The 23,496-nt window shown below is 47.8% G+C and overlaps 1 protein-coding gene and 1 non-coding gene across 5 annotated transcripts in view; one reads left to right on the top strand and one right to left on the bottom strand.

Moving 5' to 3' along the window:
• Positions 1-1,145: 1,145 nt before the first annotated feature.
• Positions 1,146-23,496, bottom strand: part of NEDD9 (neural precursor cell expressed, developmentally down-regulated 9) — a 190,987-nt gene continuing 168,636 nt past the window's right edge. For all 4 annotated transcript variants that reach the window (XM_044927043.2, XM_006057766.4, XM_044927047.2 and 1 more), the window contains 5 exons: positions 12,180-12,281; positions 11,166-11,267; positions 8,998-10,218; positions 6,524-6,613; positions 1,146-3,655 (listed from right to left, as the gene is read on the bottom strand). In XM_044927043.2, coding sequence (XP_044782978.2) covers positions 3,146-3,655; positions 6,524-6,613; positions 8,998-10,218; positions 11,166-11,267; positions 12,180-12,281 — 2,025 coding nt within the window. In that variant the 3' untranslated portion in view covers positions 1,146-3,145. The remainder of the gene's footprint in view (positions 3,656-6,523; positions 6,614-8,997; positions 10,219-11,165; positions 11,268-12,179; positions 12,282-23,496) is intronic.
• Positions 22,035-22,106, top strand: TRNAS-GGA. The gene has a single exon. It is a non-coding gene; the product is annotated as a tRNA-Ser (tRNA).

Consider the following 23,496-nt stretch of genomic DNA (forward strand, 5'->3'; position numbering starts at 1 on the left):
TTCACTTACTTATTGTATATTCATGTATTTTTTTTTTTTTTTTTTGGCTAGCTGCTTGGTTTGTGAGATCTTACCTCCTGATCAGGGATTGAACCTGCGCCCCCCCTACAGAGGAAGCTTGGCACGCTAACCACTGGACCACCAGGCAAGTCCCTCACATGCCTTCTTTTGTGAGATTTCTGTTCAAAATTTTTGCCCAGTTAAAAACTTTAGTTATTTGTATCCTTATTCTAATACATATCTTGGGCTGAGGTGGTACAAATATTTTGTTGCTGTTTGTGGTTTGATCTTTTGTTTTCTTAATGGTCTTCTTAGAAAAGTTTTAAATTGTGATGTAGTCCAATTTATCAATTTTTATGATTTATGCTTTTTGTTCTACTTAAGGAACTCTTGTCTACCTAAGATCACAGAGATTTTTCTCCTATCGTTTTCTTCTAGAAGTACTGAAGCTTCATGTTCAGGTCTATTATCCATCTGAGCATTTGAGTTAATTTCTGTGTAGAATGTAAGGTAAATATTCTGCTTTTTCCATGGAGAGATCTAGTTTTTCCAGCACCATTTTTTTTTTTTCCAGAAGACTTTCCATTTCCCAATAAGTGCCTTGACACTTTCTTTGGAAATGTTTATAGATGTGGGAAAAGCGTATATTCAAGGTATATTCAAATAGTTTATCTGTAACTCTCAGTAGGATAGCAGAATGAAACTGGGTCAAGCATTAAAGATAATTTATGTGGTTATGAATCTATTTTCATCAAATATAGTTTTCTTTTAAATATTTCTTGATTTCTATTCAAGAATGCATTGAGCAATTCTCTTTGATTCTAAAATGACATGAATAATAACATTCACATTATGACAGCAGATACCATCCCACCTACCATTTAAAAATTCAGGCTTCCTGGTGAAGAGAAGCCTTTTTCCAGATATTTGGGTTTGGTAATGCTAACAAATTCCAGAATTTTCTTCAAATGCAATACACCCCGAAGTGACACAAAATGAAAAATAGCTCTCAATTTTACTCAAAAATCCAGATCTATAGTATTAATAAGCTCACCATAATTTAACTTTCTATGTTAGGAGTGCCAAAATAAGCTAACATTTAACTGTGTGACAAAGAAAGAAATGGAAAAAGAAAACCCAAGGCCTATGAAAACAGACATCCAAAATTTTAATGATTTAAAAACAGCCTCTACATACAGTACGGGAAAGAGATTAATACAGATTGAACATTTTGGTTTTGAAAACATGAAATGTCACCTCTTAGCATAGAACAAGTCATCTCCTAAGAAATACACATTATACAATGAAATCTACAAGGACACTTTTTCAAACTCATTGCTGATTTTCAGCAACCCCCTTCCTCCGCACACACTTGCTTGTCCTACAGCAACCCGACTTCTTTTGGCAGAATAGAACGTTGAGAGCTACAACAGCGATTGCTCTGAAAAGCACCTCCTGGGTAAGTCTCACTGATTTTTATTTTTTTCTTTAATCCCACTTAGATCGTATATCCTTCTCTCCTAAATCCTTTCCTGTTCCAATAATTTGGTTGTCTAAAACAAGCAAGCTTAATTAAGTCAAAGCATATATTGCAAATCAAACATTTTCCAATTGACTGGAATGGGATCATTAAATAAAAACTGGACTCATAAACCATAAATAACTTGCTTCTTGACTTGGTGATATGTGAATACATTTACCCATTGGGTTGGAAGGGTTTCATCTGCCCCGTGATGAATCCGATGGCTTGTGATGTGTTTGTGCTGTGCCAACCCCAGCATGTACCGGAGGACAGACTGTGGAATGGATGCTATGCTGAGCGGGGGGACGGTGAATGAGCTGTACATGGGGTCATTGGACAGACAGAGCTGTAAAGCCTAGATGGGCTCCAGACAGCTGCTCTGAGCGCCGGGTCTGCATGTGCACGTTTTAGGGAGGGTACAGGATCAAGCCACAACTTCTCTTAAGAATAAGATGCGGCCTGGCGGCTCTAACCTTTAGGGGATTGAGGAACTGGCCAGCTTCCCTCAGGTACCAGGGACAGCAGCACCTAAGAGAATGATGAGAGTCAGAAAGGCCTCCGCTTACAACTCAGGTGGAACCGTTCTTCTTCTGTGGATGATCATTGTCCAGTGTGTCTTTAGGAATTCCTGCTGTAAACAATATGCTTTTTTTGCAAATCTGAAAACATCCTTTGGAAAATCTCATGGCCAGATTATTCATAAATGCCGATGATCAAAAAGCCCTGGGGATGGACTTCCTTGGTGGTCCAGTGGTTAAAGACTCTGAACTCCCAATGCAGGGGGCCTGGGTTCTATCCCTGGTCTGGAAACTAAGATCCCACATGCCACATGGTGGGGCCATAAAAGAAAATCTTTGGGGAACACATGGTCTCCTTTTATTGGGACAGCGTCCTCTCTGTGTTGAAACAACCCAGCGCTAATCAGGACACGGCCTCAAAACACATGTGTCTCTCCTCTGGCACCTAATGCGTCGGAGTTTGGGTTAAGATATATCAATACTTTCTGAAACTTTCTAAGAGGGTTTTTTTTCAACCAGAAGTGAGGCATCTTGCAATAACGTGCCCGACATGGCCAATTTTGGAAGGGCTTTCAAAAAGGAAAACAGGGTGTTAACCCGCCTCCTTATGGAAGGGGAACATTTGCAAATACACGGTACTGTGTGTCTCAGACTTGGGAGTGACGGGCTCGGAACCATCACGAGTATATACAGAGCAATATTACAACCAGCTGGTAGGTTTTTCTAAAAAGAAAATGCAGCATTGGGAGGTGCTTCCTAAGGTGCTTCTTAACTCATGATTCTTAATGGAATGTATCAGACAAACATCTACAAACGAACATGAACATGTAGTCATACACACGTGGATAAGATTCTGTACAGTTTGTGTCTCAGATGCTTATATGTGTACATAAGAACAACACAGGGGGGGAAAAAATGCTGCACACCACCCCCCCTCCCCCCGGAGTTCCCTGAATTTCTGAATGCCATCTAACCCATGAAATGTTAAAGTCTTTCACTTTTATACAAAGTATCTACAAAAATAGATAAGATTTACAAAAACCAGAGAGTATTTTCCAGTTTTCCTCAGTAACCCAAGGCAGTGCACCCTTTCCTGCTTCTCCATTCAGAACGTGGCCATCTCCAGCAGAGAGCACTTGAAGAGCTGTGCATTCCTGGACAGGTCGGTCACCTGGTGGACCATCTCCTGCAGGGCGGGGGTACTGGGGTAGTGGAGTGCGGCCGTCTTGGTGGCCAAAACTATAGTCTTGAGCTGCTCGCACAGCTGGTTGCTGGAGTTCATCACTTTGTTGCGAACGTCCTGGGCGGCCACCTGCCGGGTCAGCGTGTCTCCAATGAACACCAGTTTGTGGGCGCTGAGAATGACAAACTTGCTGTGGGCCACGAAGATCCTTGGGGGCTGTGCTGAGCTGAGGCAGCTGAAGAGCGCGTCGATGGCGTTGAGCAGGGAGATGTAGTGGGTCTCGCACTGGTCATAGTAGAAGCATAGCAGCTGCCGGTCCTGCGCGCTCACGCCGCTGCTGGTGGTCGGGAGGCTCTGGGACGGCTTCCACTTGGAGATGTCGTTCTCCACGGGCTTTGTGATTTCTTGTTCCAGTAGCTGGAACTGACTCAGCTGCAGGGGAGAAAAAAAGCCCGACTTAGTTAAGGACAAGGCGGTGTGTGCCGAAGTGGAAACTAACCAGGGCTTGTAGCTGTAAGACAGGGATGCTCACGTCAGGTGGTTTTTTAGATGCCAGGCCTTATCAGGTTGCCTGGCTTGCCTGAGTTGTAAAATGCAGAGGTTGGGAAAGAGGATGGCAATGGCACCCCACTCCAGTACTCTTGCCTGGAAAATCCCATGGACGGAGGAGCCTGGTAGGCTGCAGCATGGGGTCGCAAAGAGTCGGACACGACTGAAGCAACTTAGCAGCAGCAGCAGCAAGGAATCCTCCAGCTCTGACTTCTGCGACTGGACATGATTGGTCTCTTCTGTCCTCAGAGGGGAAGGCAGGGTAGGTTTCAACCCAGCTTCTTTGGACAGCAAAGAGATCAAACCAGTCAATCCTGAAGGAAATCAACCCTGACTATTCATTGGAAAGACTGATGCTGAAGCGGAAGCTCCAATACTTTGTCCACCTGATGCCAAGAGCCAACTCAATGGAAAAGACCCTGATGCTGAGAAAGACTGAAGACAGAAGGAGAAGGGGGCAACAGACAATCAGATGGTTGCAGTCAAATGTTCTACCACTGAGCTGTACACCCTGATGAGACGGTTGGATGGCCTCACCGACTCAATGGACATGAGTTTGAGCAAACTCCAGGAGATAGTGAAGGATAAGGAAGCCTGGCGTGCTGCAGTCCTTGGAACTGCAAAGAGTCAGACACGACTGAGCAACTGAATAACAACAGTTACCTACGTCTTTACGAAGGTTAAATGAGTTAACATTTGCAAAGTGCTTAGAATAATGTTTGGCGTTATGTAGGCTCTAGGTAAATGTTTATTGAGCGGTGGCCAGGGAAAAGCAAATCCTTTTGTCAAGTCAGCCACTGATGTTGTTTGCTCCTTCTAGAGGAAAGCCTCAACTTTGTCCCTTTAACACACTTACATAGAAGATAGTCCATGACCCTTTTCTATTTCGCCTACTCTTTCTGTCCAGATTTATAAATGTCATTATCCAGCAACACAGGGATGACTAATGCATATAAATAAGGCTTTCCAGGTGACTCGGTGGTAAAGAATCTGCCTGCCAATGCAGGAGACTTGAGTTCGATCCCTGGGTCAGGAAAATTTGCTGGAGAAGGAAATGGCAACCTTCTCCAGTATTCTTGCCTGGAGAATCCCATGGACAGAGGCGCCTGGTGGGCTACAGTCCATGGCGTCACAAAGAGTAGGACACGACTTAGCGACTAAACAAGAAAATAACAAATGCATACAAATACACATGCACTGTGGAAGAGATCTTCTCTAAAGGGATCTGAACACCGATTGGGCTCGTAACACCTAGACCCTCAATGCTGTCTAAAGGAAGGGACCTCGCCCTGGGTCAGACTCAGTGTTAACTTTCTCCCTTCTCTCCTTGCTCCTAGATGGTGTACCATTTAAAATGCAATGATAATAATTTCCAGCTATTGCACCAAGTGTCAGGAGAGACTGTCTTTGGCATGCAAGGACTATCCATCACTGGAGTTTAGGAGTCAGTCAATCTTCTGCCCTCAAATAGAGTTGAGTCTGAACATGGCTAACCTCACCCAGCTTCTCCCCTGAGAAATGCACAGTGAGCTTTCCTTTTCCTTAGACTCTGTTTTCTTCTTGGGAATTACTATGATTTCCGACAAGTCCCCTAAAGCCCTGCAGTCTTAACTTGGCCAAATGCCAACACAAATATAAACAGCGTGATGCTTCAGCATAGTCAGTGTATGCTTTTCCAAGTATGTTCATAAACATATCATCTCATTAGATGGAGGGGAGAGGATTTTCTCATTTTATAGAGAAATAATTGATGTTTGGGGAGATTAAGTGACTTGCCTAAGGTCACACAGTTGGTTGGTGAGGAAGCACAGATGGGAACTCTGGTTCCCTGAGTTCTGTGTGCTATTTCATGTCACTGGACACCATTTCAGTTCATCTTAAAAGGCCTAGAAATCCTCGATCCATTTCTCGCTATTTTTATGCCCTTACATTAGCAATACCCATTATTATTTGCCACACTCATGCCCAACTTTTGAATGAAATTGCCTTGCCCGAAGTCCTTAGTAAATGGACTTGGATATATTTTGAAAACAGTGAATCCTGCCCTCCAACCCTTAGACTGGACCAAGAATAGCCAAGCCATGGGCTTGTGTGGGAGAGACAGAGAGAGAGAGGGGAGAGGAGGAGACAGACAGACAGATAGATATGGCTCAGACTTTCGTTTTGGGGGAATTTTATAAACCACAGAAGGAGTTATTAGCTTAGGAAGCCGAGATGAAAACCTATCTACAGAAAAGACTTTGAGTGGCCATTTATGGGTTCTGTAAAAGTTCCAGGGAAGCCAAATGAGTGGAGAAGCAGAGGAAACTGGCAGAAAACAGAGGCAAAGGAAGTCAATTTAGAGAGAAGCAAAGGAAGTATAGAAAGGAGAGGGAACGGACAGTCCTAGATCTTTCAGATGTGGCTCTATCTTCATTTTCTGTTCTTGAGTTCTCCCGTTAGGGCTTTACTATAAAACCCATTTGCTTGGGCCAGTTTGAGTGGGTCTTGCTCCTTGGGACCAATTGCCTTAACCCAAACAGTCCTAGTGTGTTAGACGTACAGGCTTGGCCTGGAAAGCTGCTATTTGAACAGAGTGCAGGTACACGCAGCTGGATTACCAAGGCCACAAAACCTTCTTTATGTTCTTATACCCTATTTATGCTAAAGTGTACTGGAAGGATCAAAATCACGATCTTTTGAAGTCATACCTTTCTTATTAAATGGGAAGTCTTTTTAACACTAAATAGTTTTTGTTCCAATTGGACGTACCTGATGATGTTCCAGCTGCATCTTATTCTGTTTGATGATATTTTCTTTTTCCAAGAGCTCTTTCTGTTGCCTCTCGAACTCCTCCTTCCCCTATTATTTTTCAACATAAAGAAAACATTACTTCACCACTATGATTCACTTATGCTAACAGCTTCATTGACAAACACGCAAATACTCTGCTACTTTCCACAGCTTTGGAAACTTCCTGCATGCCCAGTTAGGCCCTGTGAACCCCAGCTCTCATCCAGACTTCCAGAGTCACTGTGTAGATCAGAAGTGAAAACTAAGATCCATTTTCATATGGGGCGCCATGCTCTCCGCTCCACTTTACCATTTTTGTAGGATTATCCATGACCCCCACTCCCCCCAACCTCCTTAAGCAGTACTTTTTCTCAGGGTTCTTTTCTAATAGATTATTTGCAAACCCATAAACCTCCTGCTCCGTTGCTTCAGTCGTGTCTGACTCTCTGTGACCCTACGGACTGTAGCCCACCAGGCTCCTCTGTCCATGGGATTCTCAAGACATGAATACTGGAGTGGGTTGCCATGCCCTCGTCCATGGGATCTTCCCAACCCAGGGATCGAACCTGTGTCTCTTATGTCTCTTGCATTGGCAGGCAGGTTCTTTACCACTAGTGCCACCTGGGAAGTCCCAAAGTGAAAGTGTTATTTGCTCAGTTGACCCCATGGACTGTAGCCTGCCAGGCTCCTAAGTCCATGGAATTCTCAAGGCAAGATTACTAGAGTGGGAGGCCATTCCCTTCTTCAGGGAATCTTTCCCACCCAAGGGTAGAACCCAGGTCTCTTGCATTGCAGGCAGATTCTTTACCTTCTCAGCCACCAGGGAAGCCCCTGCAGGTCTAAATGTGGCCACATTACATTTCTAGAAAGTGAAAGTGAAGTTGCTCAGTCATGTCCAACTCTTTGTGACCCCATGGACTGTAGCCTATCAGGCTCCTCTGTCCATGGGATTTTCCAGGCAATAGTACTGGAGTGGATTGCCATTTCCTTCTCCAGGGGATCTTCCCAACCCAGGGATTGAACCCCAGTCTCCCACATTGTAGACAGACGCTTTACCGTCTGAGCCACCAGGGAGGTCCTAGTCTCTTCAAATTATCTGCAGCTCTACACCAAATTAGTATTTTCCAAAATGCAGAGTTGGTCAACCAGCCGGGTAAGTGGCTTTTGTTGTTGTTGTTTGTTTGTTATCTTTTGGCCCAGCCACATGGCATGTGGGATCTTAATTTCCTGACCAGGGACTGGAGCTGTGCCCGCTGCATTGGAAGTGCAAAGACGTAACCCCGGGACTGCCGGGGATGTCCCTGGGGAGATGTTTAATGCCTCCATCTACTCGCCCCACACTGCTCTTCAGCACAAGGCGTGGAGGCTCTGCTCTCTCTTCCCCCTGCTGCACACGATGGAGCGGCGCTCAATAATCCTCGGGACAATCCACGGCTGTCGGTCAAACGAAAAGAATGGCGGAATGAGATAGTAAGCCCAATTCTAAATAACGGATCTTGTAGAATGTTTTAATTCCCTGAAGGGAAAGGGCAAGCTGTCATGATCCTGAGTCAATCTGGTAGAACTGTCACTTGTAGGAGGCAGACTGTGATGGTCTGATTTCCCGTAAGCAGGTTAACTTCTAGACCAATTGGCAAATGCCCAGTGGTCTTCAAAGCAAGTCTGCGGTGGGGTTAAGTTTCTCTGTGAGTAATTACACCCACACCCACACACACAGAGTACAGAGCTGAAGGGAACTTAAGAAATTTTCTAGTGCAGAGGTTTTTTGAATCTTTTTTTCTACAACAGTGAAGCGCCCACTCCTCCTAATTGTTCTTCAAATTAAATATCCTGTAGAACCATATCCTGAAATGTGAATATAAGTGGAGCTGGCTTCAAGAGCCCACTGCCCTACTTGGGGCTTCCCTGGTGGCTCAGCGGTAAAGAATCTGCCTTCCATGCCGGAGCTACCGAAGACTTGGGTTCGATCTCTGGGTTGGGAAGATCCTCTGGAGGAGGGCATGGCAACCCACTCCAGTATTCTTGCCTGGAGAATCCCATGGACAGAGGAGGCTGGCAGGCGATAGTCCAGGGGGTCACAGAGAGTTGGACACGACTGAAGCGACTTAGCACTATCCTACTTGGGTCAGGGGTGGCTGGTCTCTTCCTGCTTGCCTGAGGCATATCAATCAGATCTAATTCAACTCTGTGCTTCATTCATTTTGCAAATGAGGAATTCAGGTGAGTTTACCTAAGTTGGTGACACAGAGTCCTGGAAAAGTCTAGAGGACTCTGGAGCCTCAGACCAGCGTCCTTCCTACTGGACACCACCACTTCCAGCTTGTGAACCACTAACCGTGTTCCTGAACCTTTAATTGTGGTCTCCACTTCAGTGGTCTAGTCTACATCTTACAGGTGTGAGCGCCAGGCCCCTGCATGTGAATATCGGTGCCCTAGGAGTCTGGGATCTTTACCTGCAGGTGCACATAGTCGTAGTCATCCATCCAGCTCCTTTCAGAGTCATCGCTGCTGCTACAGTCAGGGGGCTGCTCCTTGCCCAGGCTGGGGGGCAGTGGCTTGTTGAGGGCGGGGGCCTTGTGGTCCCCAGGGGGCAGCAGCTGCCCCGGGGAGCCGGTGGGCGGGTACTCGGTGGAGTTTGCGATGCTCTCCGGCCCGCCCTTCCCGGGGCCGGGTCTGAAGAGGGCCTCTGCATTGGTGCTGATGGTTGTGGTGAGCTGCTTGGCGTCGTCCGGCACCGTCTTGGCCACCATCACGAAGCGGTCCAGGCTGTCCCACTTGTTGTGGGGCTTGTGGACGGCCAGCACGTTCAGGGACCAGCCGCACTCACTCAGCTCGTGGCTGGTCTGGCCCAGGATCTGGTGGGAGTCCTCCAGCCTCTGGAGCTCGCGCTTCACCTTGTGGTGGAGGACGAGCTCGGGGAGGCAGGCGGCATTCGCCGCGGCGCCCTGCGCGAAGTGCAGGTAGTCCCTGAGGGCCAGCTCCACCCTGTCCACGGCGGCGCGGACCCCGTTGACGTGCCGCTCCATGTAGCCGTAGCTCCGCCAGTCGGTGGTGACCAGCGCCATCAGGCTGGAGACGGCCCCGTCCAGGGCTTGCTGCAGCCGGAGCAGCCGCTCGAGGGCCGCGTCAGGGTCCAGGAAGAGCCTTCTGTCCTGCGCCGGGGAGGTGGACAGCGAGGACTCCTTGGAGGTGGTGGAGGACGTGGACATGGTGCTCCGCGTGCTGCCAGTGCTGGAGAAGGACAGCCGGTTGATGCCGTCCACCACGTCCACGGGGCCCTTGGCTTCCGGCGGCTGATGCAGCGGCACGTCGTACACCCCGTCCCTCTCTTCCAGGCTGGCCTTCTCGCTGGTCTCTGCTGGCGCTTCCAGAAACTGGATGCCCCGGGGGATGTCGTAGGCATCATTGTTCTGGGAGCCCACGGGTGGGCCCGGCTGGGGGGCCGGCTGGGTCAGGGACGTGCCCCCGTGTCTCCGCGGGGCCAGCTCGGCAGCTCGGGGGGCGTCGCTGTTGTCCTTAGGGTGCAGGTCCTTCCCCAGGGGCTTGGCGCCCGTTGGGGGGATGTCATAGACGCCCTCGGGCCTGCCCGCTTGTCTCATTGGAGGCGGAAAGTCGTACTCTTTCTCCCGGAGCCCGGCCTCGTCTCTGTAGCCGGAGGGTGGAGTGGAGTATCCCTGGGAAGCAAGTGGACAAGGACGGTGTTACCTGCTGAGCTGGTCTAAGCGGCGGTGCAGAAACCACGCGGTACGTCCCCACGAGGGCCAGTGGTCCTCCCGGGTGCGGCCCCTCCCCTCTCCTCCATGCACCAGGTGTCTCCCGAGGCTGTGCAGGGCTCTCGCCCCCACCCTCTGTCGAGGGCGCCCTCCCCTGGACGCCCTGCTGCCCTGTGTGGACCCTCCAGCCTCAGCTGCTCTTGGAGTTCCTGGCCCAAGTGTCAGGAGACCCGAGGTCTCCTCCCAGCGAGGTGATGCTCAATCAGCTGCTGAAAGGTTCTGAGACGCAGTTCCCTCTTATGTGGAATCAGGATAACTGTACTTCCTGTGCAGGTGTAGCCCAGTGACTCCAAACCTGTATGCGTGTACACAGCCTGAGTCATCTGTGATGTCCGGTATAAACATGAGCCATGTGACATATAGGCTTCCCTCCTCACTCAGTCCCGAAAGAATCTGCCTGAGGTGCTGGAGACCTGGGTTCAATCCCTGGTCGGGAAGATCCCCTGGAGGAGGGCATGGCAACCCACTCCAGTATTCCTGCCTGGAGAATCCCATGGACAGAGGAGCTTGGTGGGCTACAGTCCATGGGATTGAAAAGAGTCAGACATGACTAGGCGACTACACCACCACCATAGGACATATATGAGTTGCTTGCCAAACAGAATCGATTGCTTTCCCTTCCTACTGGCTCGCCTTATTGACTACCCCATTTTCTTATGGGGAGGGGGGTTAAATATGGAATCCCCACAATCGTCTTTGTTGTCTCTTCTTCCCCCCTGGTTCCCCTTCCCTCCCTGTTCTTGCACACAAAGACAAGTTTTTCCTCTTTGGATTATCTCAGCATGTGCACACTCACACACACACACACGTGCATGCACTTGTGGCAGCTTCTGCAGTAGCTCACTTACCCCTTTGGTAGGAGGGATGTCATAGACCCCTTGAGGCTTTATCTCTCCCACAGGGACAGAAAACACGGGAACCTTCACAGAGGACGGCGGGATGTCATACACCTGGGGAGAAACACCTGAGTCAGCCAGCATGGAAATACTTGTCATTTTTATGTTTTTTTTTTTCAATTTACACATCTATTTTTGCCTGTGCTAAGTCTTTCTTGCTGTGTGGCTTTTCTCTAGTGATGGCGCAAGGAGGCTGCTCTCTAGTTGCGGTGCGGGGGCTTCACGTTTTGGGGGCTTTTCCTGTTGCAGAGCCCCGGCTCTAGAGCACAGGCTTGGTTATGGCTCACGGACTGAGTTGCTCCGTGGCACGTGGGATCTTCTGGGACCAGGGATCGAACCCAAGTCTCCTGCACTGGGAGGTGGTTTCTTTACGACTGAGCCACCAAGAAAAGTCCTACTTGTTATTTTGTTATGTACTAAGCTTTTAATGATGGACGTGTTTACCAGGTTATGTATTCCCTTGCTCTTTGGCTGAATTCTCTGTAATAAAAATTGATGGAATTTTTCAGTTTGGGGTTCTTTGACTTAGATTGGGTATAAAAATGATCTTAGGTGAAAAAAATCTGCACTGTGTGTACTTTATTATTTTTTAAATTAACTTAATGGTTTGTGGCTACAATGCATAGCACGAGGGGATCTTGGTTCCCTGAGCAGGGATCCAACCTGTGCCCCCTAACCTCTGGATCTCCAGGGAAGTCCCAACACTGTCTGTACTTTAAAGTGTATTTTAAACTTTATGCTCCCTGAGAAAACGATAAGCAACAAAAGCTTTGTGAGATCAAAGCCTCAGATTCCTTAATAACACAAATCCAGAAAACAAGTAATCCTGGCCCCTGAATAAACAACCTAAATAAAGCTTCACATGAAATGTGCAGATTTTGTGAACTTCCCTTTCCTCTGGAGCCCAGAAGGAAAGCTGCCCTGAGGTGCCCCCTCCCGGGTGACGACTACGTTCTTGGTACGCACCCCGTGAGCTGTCTGGAAAGGAGGGACATCATAGACGTCCTTTTGGTATCTGGTCGGGTACTCGTACACATAGCCGTGGCTTGTCCTCACCGGCGTGATCACCTGTGGATGGGGAGACACGAGTAAACTTCCAAACCGAATCCTGAGGGCATCGCAAAGCCTCGTGATCAGACGCTCCGCCCCCATCTCTCCCCAACTAGGAAGAAAAAAGGAAGAGGGAGGAGACCAAAGGAAGGAGACGAGGAGACTCCAAGCCAGTCAACTTTCAAGTCCCTCTTGAATCCCAGTGAAGAACCAGTCCCTGAAATCTCTCTGTCTTCCTCATGGTAATAAAATCACCTCAGAGTTGGTCAGACCAAGTCCTGATTCCCAAAAGGTACTTGAAGAGAACTTGTTCATTTGCTTCATTTGTGGCCGACTCTTTGCGACCCCGTGGACTGTAGCCCACCAGACTCCTCTGTGCATGGGATTCTCCTGGCAAGAATACTAGGGTCAGTTTCCATTTCCTCCTCCAGGGGATTTTCCTGACCCAGGAATTGAACCTGCATCTTCTGCATTGCAGGAGTATTCTTTGCCCACTGAGCCACCTCAGAAGCCCACTTGAAGGGAGAATTGTGTTTAAATTATGAAAGTCCTAGACCAACCCTCTGGAGCACAGCATAATGAAAAGAAAAGAAAAGGAAAAAAAAGGGCTCTGAAACCATTTGTAAAGTGAATAATGTAAATAGAGTTGAGCCACTTAAAATTCCTCTCATACCTTCCCCAGGAAGCCTCTTCATCTGACATGATTATGATTATAACTAAAGTTCCATAGGCCATGAATTCCATAGGTTTATGAAGCTAAAGCTTGCACAGCACTGTCCTAAGAAGGCTCCAGGAGCTTTCATGCTAAAGAATGAAATGCATGAAATATTGAGTCCTGGAGCCGACCAGGAAGAGAGTTCAAGTCTAATCATTTTCCCATTTCCACCAGGGAAGCAAACGTCCAGACGGTGCCCACGACCAAGTGATGTCAGATGTCAGACACACTCATCGCAGCCCAGCATCTGGAACTAATGTCAATGAAACAAACCTCACCAGCCAGGCTCGTATTTTCATATCTACACGCCCCACTGTGTCCTAAGCATGGGTAGAGAAATGACTGGAACTTAAGCTCCTTTGAAAATATATTTAATCCCCACCCCTCCCCCAGAGCTTCTAAATGACCAGGGTCTTGTGTCTGCCTCACCCCTGTGGGGTGACATGCTAACAGCACCCAGCTCCATGACATTTGTGAGAACAGGCATCGCAGATTAGGAAGAGCTGGTTGTTTCCTGAGAAACCATCATCTTTTATCCTTTCTCTAATGTGAAAACTCTGGCGTCAGGCTGCCTACGAAAAGTATGCGAAAAATGCTCATATCCGTCTTACCCTGAAATGGGTGGAACTCAGCCAAAAGCGCCAGTGCCCTTCTCTCTGGGGGCTCTAAATGCCTGGGTTCAATTTGCTCTTTAAATCCCTGGTGCTTGTAGCTGATTATGTCTTGCAAAGAAGGTAAAAGAGATTATTAGTATGCAGCCACCAGCCCAGCCCATCTCTCCACTGCCTAGGCTTTAAAAAAGGAGTCTCTTGCTTTAAGGTTTGCTGGCACAAAGCATACAGAACCATTTCACAAAGTGGCTACTGTATCCTGCAGAGCAAGTCTTCCTTTTTAAAGCAGGATGCTGGTCGCTCAAGAAAGATACACTGTGTTCCCCATGCCCTTAGATGATTTTTTTTTTTTTTTCTTCACTCACTATTGTCCAGGAGAGACATGAAGTACCTTCTCTTCCTCTATCTCATCAGCTCCTCTATTTATAGCTCTCTGTTTTGGCTCTGTAATAGAATCTACTCACAACCCTGCTTTTGTTCAGTCTACAAGCTTCTAAGAGTGGATTCTATCCAAGGCTGCCAAGTTAGTAATAATGCTAATGGAAAATCAAGGCTGGTTATGCTGAAGGCCAGCCGAAGGGTTTCATCTTTAGTCTGAAAAACGGAGGGGGGCTGGGAGATAGATGGGGTGGTACTGGTATCAAAAATAGCCCTTGGTACATGTAAACAGGAGGCGCCGTCTCAGGAAGGCGGGTCCCCGGCAAGGCTCTGCCTTGCCTGTGCGGACGGTCCCTGGGGGTCCCTGGCAGAGAGCATCTGAGCTCCCCGGTATTCAACGCCTCACTTCCTGACAAATGTCACTGAACTCCTGCGTGTTCCCTCCTTCTCATTTAGAGGATGCCTGTGGTCATCTTTTTTTCTAAACTTTGCATTCCAAACCAGTCATTTTCCTTGTTTATGCATTAAAAGAAACAGATGGTGAAAACCACAGGGGGGAAAAGCCAACAAAATACAGCCTCCCTCGACGTGACCATCCAATTCACATCAGTTCTCAAATGGCACGGAGAGGGGACCTGGGCCGTGCATCTGGTCAGACGTGGGTGGGGCATAGCGTGAGGTCCCTTGTGCCGCCTGGAAGGACGAGGAGCTGGACGCCTTCCCCTTCTGGACCGTCTCCTCCTTGCTCCACTGCTTGGGTCACTTTCATGCCAATTGCGTGTTCTCTCCTCAGAGCAAAGTGCTGACTGTTCTGTACCTTGCAAAGTATCCAGTTTTGTGGTTTAAAAGGCCAGTTTCTTTCTACTTGACAAAGTCCACAAAAACCTTTCTCCTCTCCCAGGATCACTAAACCTCAGCCTACGAGGAACACCAAGGTCTGGCTCAGGGGAATGTACATTTGGGGCGAAATCTCCTGGATGTTTGCACGGCAGGCAAGGCACGGATGCCACTGCTCCACACAAAGGGTGTCTTAGAAACTAATTTTCTCAATGAAATCAGGTCAGGCTTTTCATTTCCTTTCTTCCTCCGTTTGTTTTTCTTTCCTGCATTCCTTTCGTTCTGCATACTTATTTATAGTTACAAGGGCTTAGCCTTAGGAATTACCAAAGTGACCTCTTAATTCCTTAGTGATGCCACAAAGAGGGGGCAAATTGTGGGCTTCCCGAGGCTCTGTGACCAGCTGCACCTGAAACTGTCTTCTTGGTTCCCCTGCAGAGGGTTTTCTGTCCAGGCGAGAAATCCACCCTTCCTGGGATGCTTGTATACCTGTCATTTGTGCCAACTACTGGAAGAGTCTGGAGATGGATCTCTGAGAAGAGCTATGGAGCAAAGGGAAGACTGTAGACATGTAGAAAGGGGACAGTCCATGGAATAAATCTCTGAGGCTGCATCCCAGCAGGGGAGGATCAAAATTTTGGGAGCTGGGGTTATGTTAACTCACTAATTTTTTTTTTTTTCAGATTTTAAAAAATTTATTGGAAGACAATTGCTTTTCCATGTTGTGTTGCTTACCATGCTGCTGCTGCTGCTGCTAAGTCGCTTCAGTCGTGTCCGACTCTGTGCGACCCCAGAGACGGCAGCCCACCAGGCTCCCCCGTCCCTGGGATTCTTCAGGCAAGAACACTGGAGTGGGTTGCCATTTCCTTCTCCAATGTGTGAAAGTAAAAAGTGAAAGTGAAGTCGCTCAGTCGTGTCCGACTCCTAGCAACCCCATGGCCTGCAGCCTACCAGGCTCCCCCGTCCATGGGATTTTCCAGGCAAGAGTACTGGAGTGGGGTGCCATTGCCTTCTCTGGTTGCTTACCATATGACCCAGCAATTTCACTACTGCGGATATACTCTGAGAAGACCATAATTGAAAAAGACACATGTACCCCGATGTTCATTGCAGCACCATTGATAATAGCCAGGGCATGGAACCAACCTAGATGTCCATCAACAGATGAATGGATAAAGAATTTATGGTACATATATACAATGGAATATTACTCAGCCATAAAAAGGAATGCATTTGAGTCAGTTCTGGTGAGGTGGATGAATCTAGAGCCTGTTATACAGAGTGAAGTAAGGCAGAAAGAGAAAAATATTGTATATTAACATACATATAATGAAATCCACTAATTCTGTTTGTAGAAAAAGCAAGAAATGCTCAGGGCTTACCCTGTCCCATACTTTAGTTCACGTCATTTTATGCTTCAGATTCTGGTCAGCATGAGCTCTTTAGAGATGATATTAAGACTTCCATGTCTCATAATTTTGAGACCCGTGCATGCTGAAATTTTAAAGATGGGGTGTCTGTGTCTAGGGTGGCAGTGAGAGCTAGGGGACACTGAAGACCACCAGGTGTGCGAGTCACTGGCCCGGGACGGAGCCCTGGGTCTGTCACCCGTGTCTCTGCATTCCGTTGGCCTGGGTTTGCACCTGGAGCAGGGCCCAGGCCTGATGCTGAGCTGCCTGTGTGCTGAGCAGGTCGGGGGAAGGGAGAGACAAGCTGAGATCCTGTGCTGGGAGCACAGAATTCCTCCCCTTCTGAGAGGTGGCAGCCAGTCCTCAGCTCCAGCCAACTGCCATCTTGAAAAAAAAATACTCCCTGGGTTGCCAGATCTTTCCAATTTTCACGAGAAGCCAGAAATCTGGGTTTTTATGTGATATCTGATTTTCAAAATTGGCTCAACTATTTCAAACAGCATCTTGGCCAACGACACATGTCTCTGGCCCCCAGGTGCCAGCCTGACTTTCATCTGTGTATTTCTTCCTTGCCCACCCCCTCAGTCTGAGGGCAGATCCCAAAAGCTCTGCACCAGTTCTGTGCTTTGGCGAGGTGGACGCACTCCATTTTTCGCAGGCACCCTGTGTGCCACACCTCTGTGCCTTCACCCATGCTGTGTCTGTACAAGATGCTCGACTTTCTTTCCTCCTGTGCAAATTTTATTCAATTTGGGGGGCCAACCTGAGTGCCCCTCTCTCACAAAGCCCTTCCCAGACAGATACATCTCCCTCCTTGGAACTGACTGCGTGTGTACTTACATCTCTAACAGTGTTTATCCCTTGAGGTTTGACTGTTTCAGACTATCTCATCTCTTTTCTTCTGATTGTGGACACAGAGACAGGGCCGAGAAAGTGCCTTGAACATAGTAGATTTTGGATAAACGTATGGACTGAATATAGCTTCCCTCATAGCTCAGTCAGTAAAGAATCTGCCTGCAATGCTGGAGACCTGGGTTTGATTCCTGGGTCGGGAAGATCTCCTGGAGAAGAAAATGGCAATCCACTCCAATATTCTTGCCTGGGAAATCCGATGGACAGAGGAGCCTGGTGGGCTACAGTCCATGGGGTTGCAAGAGTTGGATATGACTGAGCGACTAAACCACCACCACCATGGACTGAATATAGTCACGAACTAAAGAAAACTCGAGGCTTTTCTTAAGCAAAGGGATGTGGCTCTCCAGAGGGGAATTATAGAGGATGAGGCTGGTTTCCAGTTAGGTCAGCTCTAGGATGAGTGGGACCTGTGGGAGGAGGGGCGTGTCTGATCAGCCATGCAGGGCAGTGCTGTGCAAGTGGGGTGGCCAACAAAGCAGGGAAGTCTTGGGTAGAGGTGAGCAATCGGAAACCACGGAAGCATTTTATCACCTGCGCCACTCTTTGGTGGTTTCCTTCTCCCCAGCCTAGAGCCTGCATGTGACCCAAACACCTGCATTCTTCTCAGCTGCAAGCCAGAAACATATGGGGGAGCTTTGCAAAAAGAAATGAAAACAAATCCTGCCTTCTGCCTTTGCATCAGAAAGAAGATACAGTAGAAAGGAACAGGGGTCATGCTTTCTCTAGTTCTGAAAACAGGGGACAGGCACATGTCACATGAAACCTTGGACTGAAGGCCAAGGTCACAGTGGGTCTCTGGCCCATTGAAAGGATCAGGTCTGACGAGGGCAGTGATTGAGAACATAGGCTGGACGCAGGCAGAGCTGGGCATGGACCCTGGTTATGCCGCCTAGCAGCCATGAGGTGGCCAAGGCATTTGCCCGTTCTAAGCCTGTTCCCTCACTGTTGTTTAGTCGCTAAATCGTGTCTGACTCTTTTGTGACCTCACAGACTGTAACCCGCCAGGCTCCTCTGTCCATGAGATTTCCCATGCAAGAATATTGGAGTGGGTTGCCATTTCCTTCTCCAGGGGATCTTCCTGACTCAGGGATTGAACCCATGGCTCCTGCATTGCAGGCAGATTCTTTACCACCTGAACCACCAGGGAAGCTTGCTTCCTCATTAGTAACACATAAATGATAATACTTAGAGGCTATTAGGAGTATTAAGTGACATCAAGTACATAGGGTACCTGGCATAGCATAAAATTGTAAGCCTCAGCTATCTTTACCATAATTATTACCTAGGTTATGCAGATTTTACTTCTGGACTTAAACTGGGCACTAGGTAATTCAGATCAACCATCCCAATGAAGACAGCTTTAAAAAAGTGAGGAGATAATGTGAAAAATCCTCTTGAGGGTATCAAAAGTTAAAAGATAGTCAAGAATTACCAGGTCAAAATAGAAAAGCAGAGAAGGGGCAACTTCCCTGGTGGTCTAGTGGTTAAGAATCTGCCTCGCAATGCCAGGGGTGCAGGTTCGATCCCTGGTTGGGGAACTAAGATCCCACATGCTGGGGAGCCACTGAGTCCGCCTGCCACAGTGAAAAGGTCCCACATGACATGATGAAGAGCTCGTGTGCCACAACTAAGGTCTGGCACAGCCAAAGAAATTTTAAAAAGAAGACAAAGAAAAGGGAAATGGAGAAGAAATTCACAAAGAGAAGCCTGAATTTTGAGGTTGCTTTCTTCTGGGCATTTGCTGACCTAAAACAGGTATGAGAGGCTACGGTGTGCTTTTTCAGCTTCTATGGGTGAGCAGACTTGAGGGCTCGTCAAGGTAGAAACCATGAAAACCACCCTCCGGTTCGGGATGGGACCTTAATGGCTGCATGGGAAAGTAAGGATTAACTGGAAGAGAACCTACCCTTGTACAGGCCTGAGCTAGGTTTTAAGTCATCACCGTGGGCAAGAACATCTCAAAGCCTGAAATTAGATTTATGTGCACTTGTGAGGCTGGCAGAGAGAAGTGAAATCCTCTCTGAAAGTACAGAACGTCTTTATAGCCCTTTGATTATTTCTACCAATATTTAAAAAAACACAATGTCCAACACACAATCAAAGATAACCAGGAATGCAGGAGACAAGGCAAGAGAGGCAAAAACAAAACAGCCAATTCCTGCTTCCTTCCTAATAGGATGAGGATGTCTGATCACAAATCTCAAAGCCACTTGCTTTCAAAATGTTACATGACTAAACAGGAGAAAACCAAATTTAATCATCCTAAGATCTAAGTCCTGTAGAAAGACACTGACCTTCGCAAATGTATAAAGCGTTCCCGAAGGCGTCTATGAGGCAGTGGAAATTTCAAGCTAAAGAAGGACATGACAAGGGACTTTGGCCCCGGTGATCACGAGCAGATTTACTTGGATTCCTGTTTTACTTTGGTCATATCAGTGTTGCCATGGTCACAGTTACCAACACAACAGCACAAGACACACCGGTAGGAAACCCCAGGAGAAAGTGCGCTTTGTAATCTGAGAGATACAGACATTTATCCAAGAGAAAGACAGCAAAGAACTTAATCCAAGAGACTACTGAGTTTCTCCTCAGTGGATTTCTTCTCAGTGGGCTGGGTTTGTCAAGAGGATCTCACGGAGAAGTGGGGGTGCATATGCATGAGGAATGTTTAGAAGCAAAACACTTCCTTTCCAGACAACTTATGTTCACAGGGCATCACTTGTACCAAGGTCTCAGTGAGTCTCCTTGGAGGCATTGCTTCCCATGGACATCCACTGAACCTTCTTAAAGCAGAGCTGGTGGGCACTGGGGGGGGCGGGGGGAGGTGCGCAGCAGAGCAGAGGCCCTGCGGTTAGGAGAGCTTCAGCAAGATGCTGCCCATTCGGGGGGCGCCGAGCAAAGTGGGGAGGAAGCTGGCTGAGGCGCGAAAGAAGGCAGATCCTGCCCGCCCTCAACCCGGCAAAAGCCCATTATTAGGGTCTCAGGCCCCCTCACGTTCTGCACTCCCTTGCCCCAGCCCTATGGCTCATGTACTTATCACAAATTCTCATCTCCCTCCGCCAACTCACGCTCCTGTTTTGACTCTTTCCCTCCTTCCACGCTCCCAGCAACAGGAAGGAAGAACAAAAACAGGAAAAAGGATGCAGAAAAGTCCTCCTTTTTGAGAGAAAGCATTGGATGGAGTGAATGAGAGCCCAGGCCGGGATGCAGAGGAGCACAGGAACTTCAGCACCATCGGTCCTGTTCTTGTAGCTTTTATTAACTTTTTATTTTTTGATGTGGACCATTTTAAAACTAATTAAAAACTTTATTTATTTTTGGCTGTGCTAGGTGTTTGCTGCTTTGTGCAGGCTCTTCTCTAGTTGGGGAGGGCAGGGGCGGCTGTCTAGTGAGGGTGCGAAGGCTTCTCATTCTAGTGGCTTCTCTTGTTGTGCAGTGAGGGCTCACGGGTGTGCAGTGCAGGCTTTAGTAACTGCAGCACGTGGGCTCAGGAGTGGCAGCTCCTGGGCTCAACAGCTGTGGTGCCCCGGCTTAGTTGCTCTGCGCCATGTGGGATCTTCCCCGACCAGGGATCGAACCCATGTCTCTTGCATTGGCAGGCGGATCCTTCACCACTGAGCCACCAGGGAAGCCCTGATGTGGACCATTTATAAAAAGTCTTTGTTGGGTTTGTTACAGTACAGCTTCTGTTTTATGTTTTTGGCCACGAGGCATGTGGGATCTTAGCTTCTCCTCCAGGGATCGGACCCACACCCCCTGCACTGAAAAGTAAAGTCTTATAAGCACTGGATCGGCTCCAGGGAAGTCCCCTAATGTTTTATTACTGTTATTGCTATTATTATTCATGGTTCTACAGTTGATGTATGTATTTATCAAAAATTATAAAATCGCAAAAATAGGATTTTTTTAAGTTTTAACAAAATTTTAAAAAATAATATGAAATTCCACTTGGAGGGGGTAGGAAGAAGTCTTCTGTAACTGAATCTCTGTGTTCCATGATTTAATTCCCTGTCCCTCTCTACAATCCAAAGCAACATTAGGAATGGTCTGAATTCCACAATCCTTTGCTTCTGATACCCAGATAACACTTCCCCAGTGGCATTAGTGGTAAAGAACACGCCTGCCAATGCAGGGAGAAGGCGATGGCACCCCACTCCAGTACTCTTGCCTGGAAAATCCCATGGACAGAGGAGCCTGGTAGGCTGTAGTCCATGGGGTTGCTAAGAGTCGGACACGACTGAGCGACTTCACTTTCACTTTTCACTTTCATGCACTGGAGAAGGAAATGGCAACCCACTCCAGTGTTCCTGCCTGGAGAATCCCAGGGACGGGAGAGCCTGCTGGGCTGCCGTCTCTGGGGTCGCACAGAGTCGGACACGACTGAAGCGACTTAGCAGCAGCAGCCAATGCAGGAGATGTAAGAGATGTGGGTTTGATCCCTGGGTCGGGAAAATCCCCTGGAGGAGGGCGTGGCAACCCACTCCAGTATTTTTTCCTGGAGAATCCCATGGACATAAGAGCCGGGGGGGCTTCGGGCCATAGGTTTGCAAAGAGTCGGACACGAATGAAACGACTTAACACGCACAGCGCCTCAGTAATGGACCAGTGGAGCTGACCCTTGAAACCAGCAGAGCAGGAATGTGTGTGACCAGCTCCTGGTGCTCTGCCCTAAGGCCTCGTCAAGAACTGGGCAACCCAGGTGGTGCTCAGGAAATGTAACTGGTGACTGGTAAGAAGTGAAAAAGTGCCATAGTGGCTACAGCACGTATTCATCCCCTTGACACTAAGAGCACCAAAGACCGTCTGAATTCAAAAGCAGGCCTCACCGATTAGCAGTCATCTTTTTGCATTTTCCTAGATATATGTAGAAAGTAAAATTAGATGGCTTCCTATCTATCTTTGGGGTTCCTTGGTGGCTCAGAGGTTAAAGCGTCTGCCTGGAATGCGGGAGACCCGGGTTCGATCCCTGGGTTGGGAAGATCCCCTGGAGAAGGAAATGGCAGCCCACTCCAGTACTCTTGCCTGGAGAATCCCATGGAGGGAGGAGCCTGGTAGGCTACAGTCCATGGGGTCGCAAAGAGTCGGACACGACTGAGCGTGTCTATCTTTAATCCCTCGACACCGTGTTTTATTTATACTGTCTCTGGGACTTGTGCATTAACAAGGATATTTCTATTTCAAAAACTGCCTATTGGAAAGGACTTATTTCACCTAAATGCCCTTAAAAAGCATTAACAGAGCCACCACAGTATTTATTCCATCTTATAATAACCTCTTTGTCTTAAAGCCCATGGACGGTGTGACCCGTTCCCTTTAAAGAAAGCCCCAGGAAAAGAAACATCAGTATTATCAGTGCCTGCTCATGAGAGCTTGGATCCCATTTTCAGAAACTGCAAAGTTACAGGGGTTTGTCTGTTTAAAATACAAGATGACTCCTTGCTTTTCTCCAACTGGAGGAAATGCCACAAGTTGCCGGCGCTGAATTTATTAATTCTCTATAAATTCTCTCTGCTCCGCTTGGGTGTAGCAGTGAGCTCATTTATTTACTCGCATAGCAACAATATAATGAAAACTGAGTCTGGCCTTAGAAATACACCCTCCTGGGCTGTGTCCATGGTTAACCCTTCCTAATGCTTCTCCCGTGTGCATCGAGAGCTCTCCCCCTGTATTTGGGGAGGTGATCGACTTTCCTTCAAGGACATTTGGATGTCTGGTTTTAGGCTAGAATGAAACCTTTTGCTAGCCACGTGAAAATCACGGCCGGGTCCTTTTTCCAAATGAGAAAAAGTCACCGAAACTCAGAGGTGGAACAGCGCTCTTGGGTCCTGCTCCTTTGACATGGCGTTTGGACAGCAAACAACTCTGTGCAAACAGTGGCCCGATTGTTAGACCCCCGGCACGTCTCCCCCGCTGCTTTCAGGAAGCGCTTTGTGTAGCAAGTGCTAAAGCAATATTTAGTTATGGAGTGACCAAGTGCCAGAGAGCAGCTAGGAGCATTTAAACGTGAAAGAACATGATGGGAAGTGACGTCCGGCTTTTCCAAGTGTTTGAGGTCTTTTTCTGGACGGGGCTGAATACAGCCCATGACAGAGCTGGGCACAACAGAGCCATTCTTTTTTTTAAATATATCCCGAGGCCCGAAATGTTCTTTGAGAGAAAACTATAAAAGGCGCAAGCATGTTGGTTCTTTTCTTGTCCAAATAAATTCAACAAAACATGAAGCACGAAATCTAGATTTTTGACTTGGATTTTTCAGAGAGGTGCTCACAAACTGCCTGAAAGGGATGTGATGATGGGAAGAGGGAAGGGCGAGAATTTCCGCACCCAGATGCCTCTGGGTACCATTTCCTCCTAAATAGGATGCGGGA

This window comes from Bubalus bubalis, chromosome 2 (assembly GCF_019923935.1).
Source record: "Bubalus bubalis isolate 160015118507 breed Murrah chromosome 2, NDDB_SH_1, whole genome shotgun sequence".
NCBI classification, from domain to species: Eukaryota; Metazoa; Chordata; class Mammalia; order Artiodactyla; family Bovidae; genus Bubalus; species Bubalus bubalis.